This window comes from Saccopteryx leptura, chromosome 2 (assembly GCF_036850995.1).
Source record: "Saccopteryx leptura isolate mSacLep1 chromosome 2, mSacLep1_pri_phased_curated, whole genome shotgun sequence".
Lineage (NCBI taxonomy): Eukaryota > Metazoa > Chordata > Mammalia > Chiroptera > Emballonuridae > Saccopteryx > Saccopteryx leptura.
In genome coordinates, this window is record NC_089504.1 from 122,157,084 (window position 1) to 122,162,336 (window position 5,253).

Below are 5,253 nucleotides of genomic sequence, written 5' to 3' on the forward strand. Positions count from 1 at the left end.
GCCTAAAGGAGAACAGGGCGGGGGGCGGGGGAGAGGGTTAAGGCGAACCTCGGTCCAAAACAGTTTTAAAGAGAATAAAAAGGAAAAAAGTCAGTATAAGTTTTTCTAAAGCTGGCTTGCGAGCACAGGCGTTACGGACAAGGGCTTTTGTGCCTGCTAATTGCACCATTTGTGTGCAAAAGTTCCGACGCGAAGTGTGAACTCTCAACAGAAGGAAACATGAGACAACTGAAGTGCCCTGGTTTATGTGCCCTGCTCCTCCGCCGCCGCCGCTTCCTCTTCTTTCTCCTTCCTCCCGCCCAGCCTTCTGTTGCAGCTTGTTTGCACTGGGGCTTATCCGGAGCGGAAATTCCTTTCCGTTTTTGTGAATGACAAACTCATTAACAATTCATCAACACAACCTGTTCCAGCCGGCCCGTCTCCACGGCAACAGCCCCTTCCGCAGCGCGCTCATTGGCTGGCCAGGAGAATGTATCCATTGAGGCGCTCGCTGTTTGTATCCATTGAGGAGCTGCCTTGCGCAGGGGGTGTGCGAGGGCTTAGTCCGAGGGAGAGTGAGCAAATAGAGGCTTGAATAATCCGAGGAGAAAGACGCTAGGGTAGATTTGAGCTGCAGCCGTGGAGAGAGGGATTAGGAATTGCTGGACTTTTTCTTTCTCCCCTTTCCTCTCAGTAGCACGGAATCCGAATTAATTGAATTTCATTCACTCGAGAGGAACAAAACTGTCTGGGCAGCTTCATTGAGAGCGATTCATTGACACCGAGAGCGAGCGGCTGCAGCCGGGTGTAGAGGGAACTGCCGGCTGCACTTCTGTCTCGCCTTCCACAATCTCTACCCCGGTTTGGGAAGAGTGAGGTGGAATTCAACCCCGCTCCGGGAGCGGCGGCTTGGCGCGGCGCGGCGCGCTCGGCCTATGCCTGCCCCGAGGGGCGACTGCTAGGCACCCCACTCTCTCGCAGCTCGACCCCCATGATAGATACGCTCAGACCCGTGCCCTTCGCGTCGGAAATGGCGATCAGCAAGACTGTGGCGTGGCTCAACGAGCAGCTGGAGCTGGGCAACGAGCGGCTGCTGCTGATGGACTGCCGGCCGCAGGAGCTGTACGAGTCGTCGCACATCGAATCAGCCATAAACGTGGCCATTCCAGGCATCATGTTGCGGCGCCTGCAGAAGGGCAACCTGCCCGTACGCGCTCTTTTTACGCGCAGCGAGGACCGGGACCGCTTCACCCGGCGCTGCGGCACCGACACAGTGGTGCTCTACGATGAGAGTAGCAGCGACTGGAACGAGAATACTGGTGGTGAGTCCGTACTTGGACTGCTGCTAAAGAAGCTCAAGGACGAGGGCTGCCGGGCGTTCTACCTGGAAGGTATGTGGCGAGGGAACCCGGCTCTCGGGGCAGGGCGGAGTGTGAGGGACTGCGGGCTGCAGGCGGGGCACGCGGACTGGGAGTGCGCCCCTGCTGCGCTTCTGAGCGGCGCTGCGGTTTCAGGGGCGATCGGCCGACTCCCGGCTGCGAACCTCGCGCGTCCCGCATGGGCGAGCCGGGCTGGCGTAAAATCCACCCGCTTCCCGGCCGCAGGCACCCGCCGATTCTAATCTTTTTTACTGAGGATAGTCTCCACCTTCCCTTTATTTTTGTCGTTCAATTTTGAATTAAGATTTGCAGGGCGGAGGAGGTCGTTGGGGTGCAGACTGACATCTCCTAGCCCCTCAAAATATGCATGAAAGTTGCCATTTTGTACATTTCCGGATTCAAAACAAGGAAGAATTCAAGGGGAGGTGGGCCCGTTCTTTCCACTTCCAAGGGTGCACGTTTAAGTATCTTTTCTACATCTGGCCCTGTGTGTAGGGGGTTCGTAAGGTGCTGTCGTGTTTCCTGCGCCCGGCTGCGGCTTTCAAAGCTGTGAAAACTACTACGGGATCTCGGGTTACACGATTGCTTTTCTCGTTCTGGCAGGTGGCTTCAGTAAGTTCCAAGCCGAGTTCGCCCTGCACTGCGAGACCAATCTAGACGGCTCGTGTAGCAGCAGCTCGCCGTCGTTGCCAGTGCTGGGGCTCGGGGGCCTACGCATCAGCTCCGACTCCTCCTCGGACATTGAGTCTGACCTTGACCGGGACCCCAATAGTGCAACGGACTCGGATGGCAGCCCGCTGTCTAACAGCCAGCCTTCTTTCCCTGTGGAGATCTTGCCCTTCCTTTACTTGGGCTGTGCCAAGGACTCCACCAACCTGGACGTGTTGGAGGAGTTCGGCATCAAGTACATCTTGAACGTCACCCCCAATCTGCCAAATCTGTTCGAGAACGCAGGAGAGTTTAAATACAAGCAGATCCCCATCTCGGATCACTGGAGCCAGAACCTGTCCCAGTTTTTCCCTGAGGCCATTTCTTTCATAGGTGAGATTAATTGGCAAAACTCGTTCACGCTTTTAAATGCAAAAATTTTTAGCCTTTCAAAGAGTTTAAACTTTTAATCTTTCTTGCTGCTTGCTAATTGGTCAGATGACAGGTCTCTAATATTCTGAGAGCTTTTCTAATCCTGATTTATCTTTTTCCTAAGAAAAGGAAATGCACCTATGGTAAGGCTGCTGACCACAGGTGTATTTGAAATGCTGTCTCTTGACTCCTTGAACTCAATCATCTGAGGGGGGGGGGGGGGGTTGGAGGCGTTCGTAGTCAGATAAACAGAATTTTCCCACAATCTTTGGAATGAAGGAAGGCTAGATAGAAGTGGTACTTATGGTAGGCAGGAATGCTAGCATTGCTTTGTAGTTTTAAAAGATCTGAGAGTTATTTTAGGACATCAGGTTGTTGGAAAACCCTGTGAATGCTAGATGTCGTAATTCAGTTGAATGTTACTGTGATAACCGGTTAACAGTGAGACAGTGAGGGTAACCTGAGCCTAGCAGGAAGGACTGTGGGCTGGAAGCCTGGAGAAGCGAATCTCCAAGCATTGTAATGCATTTCCTATTACAAAGGAACTCATTTTCAGGCCATGTTGACATCCTGTTCCTCCTAATAGGCTGTCCCCTGTGACTTCCCTCTCTCTTTTTAAAATGCCTGAATACCTCCATTGTTAGCTGCACAACAGTTGGAGAATAATTTAATAGACCCTTGCAGTCTGCTTGTCTGTATAAAAGGCATTCACTACCATATTGCAGGGTTTCTGGTATTCACATGCTGAGGCAAAGAATGAACACATTAAGGAGTTTTTTGTTGGCAGAAACTTAATACAAAAGCTCCCTTTTCAGAAAATATCTAAAATATGTAATTGTGCCCAGTGTACATGTTTTATCGCAATGGTACATTTTCTGTTCAGCCTGCAGGGTTCAACTACCACACACAATTTTTTAAGAAATATTTTTTAAAAAATTATCTTTGACTGATCATTCACAAACAGTGGTTTTTTTCAGGCTACTGAAATCTTGCCTTTCATTCTGTGTTTGCAGATGAAGCCCGAGGCAAAAACTGTGGCGTCTTGGTGCATTGCTTGGCTGGGATCAGCCGCTCAGTCACTGTGACAGTGGCTTACCTTATGCAGAAGCTCAATCTGTCAATGAATGATGCTTACGACATTGTCAAGATGAAGAAATCCAACATCTCCCCCAACTTCAACTTCATGGGCCAGCTGCTGGATTTCGAGAGGACGCTGGGACTCAGCAGCCCCTGTGACAACCGAGTCCCAGCACAACAACTATACTTTACCACTCCCTCCAACCAGAATGTCTACCAGGTGGACTCCCTGCAGTCCACGTGAAACGGTCCACACTCCTCCTGTCTGGAACGTGTCCTCTCCTTTAGCAGTTTCTCTGGCAGCATCAACTGGGCTGCTTTCTTTGTGGCCCCAGGTGTCCAAATGACACCAGCTGTCTGTATTAGACAAGGTTACCACATGTGGAACTGGTTATTATAAAGGGAGAGATTTGCTCCATTCTCGTTGGAAAAACAGGACATGCTGTATAGATACAGGCAGTAGGTTTGCTCCTCATCTATGAATACAGCCTACCCACGCAGGGACTGGAATTTGAGGACTTCCAGATAAATCGGGTAGGACCAAATGGTAGGATAGGAGCATGTACTCTTTAGGGCCTGTATGACTGTTTTCCTTTTGCATCTGGAACTATTGTCTTCAGTGAAGACTGATTCAATTTTGCATATAGACGAGCCAAAGACAGGTTTCTGTAGTATCAGTTTGCAAAAAGTAGAAAAAACAACAACACAATAATAGATAAAATGAATCTGATACTCCATTTGATAATTGTAAATATTTGATCTTTAAATCACTTGGCAGTGTTTGAATTGTGGTTTGTTTGGTTTTTTTGATGGGTTTAAAAGAAATCATCCAAAGGAAGAAAGAGCAGTAAAGCACATCCTTAAAAAAAAAAAGAAGAAGAAACTTTTGCTCTTTTCTAATCCAAAGGATATATTTGCAGCATGCTCAACATTACCAATTTTGAATGACTTTTTTCATGGACATTATTATCACTGAGACCTTGTTATGGTGCAGTCTTCAGTTTCTTTCATATATCTTCCTTGTGAATCCCCCCTCTCTCTTAATGTAGTTTGACTCTGCCTTACCTTTGTATATATAAATATTTTGGCTTGTGTTGTCTTAAAGGGGATACCGTGGAAAGGCACCAAAATCATGGGCTCACTTTTTAAAATTTCAACTATGCTAAACAGTATATTACCTCTGTACAAAATTCTTCAGGGAGTGTCACCTCTAATGCAATACTTTGGGTTGGTTTCTTTCCTTTAAAAAAATTTGTATAAAACTGGAAGTGTGTGTGTGAGCATGGGTACCCGTTTGATAGGTGAAGTGCATATGATTGTGAAGAAAGGAAAGTTAAGTTGCTTCATTATGTTCATGGTGTAAACTTTTGAGAAAATTTATTATAAGAATGTAAAACCTTAAATTATTAATAAATAACTATTTTGGCTATTGAATGTGTGTGTATGTGTGTTTAAAATTCTTATTGTACCTGAGTGTGAAGTGACACATTTTATGTATTTTTCAGGTGGGACTGATACTTGTAAAAGCACATGTAAGAATAGCAGGGCAAAGTTCTCATCTTTTAAGCTATTCCAAGAATATTCAGGTGCAGTTTATGAAATTTGTCTTTTGCTTCAAATAAGGATGATATCATAGAAGGGACTGGATCGTGTATGGACAATACTTTTATGAGTATAATTTTAGTTTATTTAAGGAAATCGTAGTGCTCTTGAAAAAGATAAAGCCATAGAGTACACC

General features: G+C 46.9%; 1 protein-coding gene across 1 annotated transcript; it reads left to right on the forward strand.

Annotated features, from left to right (window-relative positions):
- Positions 1–477: 477 nt before the first annotated feature.
- DUSP6 (dual specificity phosphatase 6) lies at positions 478–4,949 on the forward strand. The gene is made up of 3 exons (XM_066368657.1): positions 478–1,370; positions 1,962–2,399; positions 3,452–4,949. The coding sequence occupies exons 1-3, from the start codon at positions 971–973 to the stop codon at positions 3,757–3,759; spliced, it is 1,146 nt and encodes a 381-aa protein (XP_066224754.1). The 5' UTR covers positions 478–970; the 3' UTR covers positions 3,760–4,949.
- The last annotated feature ends 304 nt before the right edge of the window (positions 4,950–5,253 follow it).

Coding starts and splice junctions, on each gene's coding strand:
- DUSP6 (XM_066368657.1), top strand. CDS start 971: ATGATAGATACGCTCAGACCCGTGCCCTTCGCGTCGGAAATGGCGATC. Junction 1,371..1,961: donor CCGGGCGTTCTACCTGGAAG/GTATGTGGCGAG, acceptor TCGTTCTGGCAG/GTGGCTTCAGTAAGTTCCAA. Junction 2,400..3,451: donor TGAGGCCATTTCTTTCATAG/GTGAGATTAATT, acceptor CTGTGTTTGCAG/ATGAAGCCCGAGGCAAAAAC.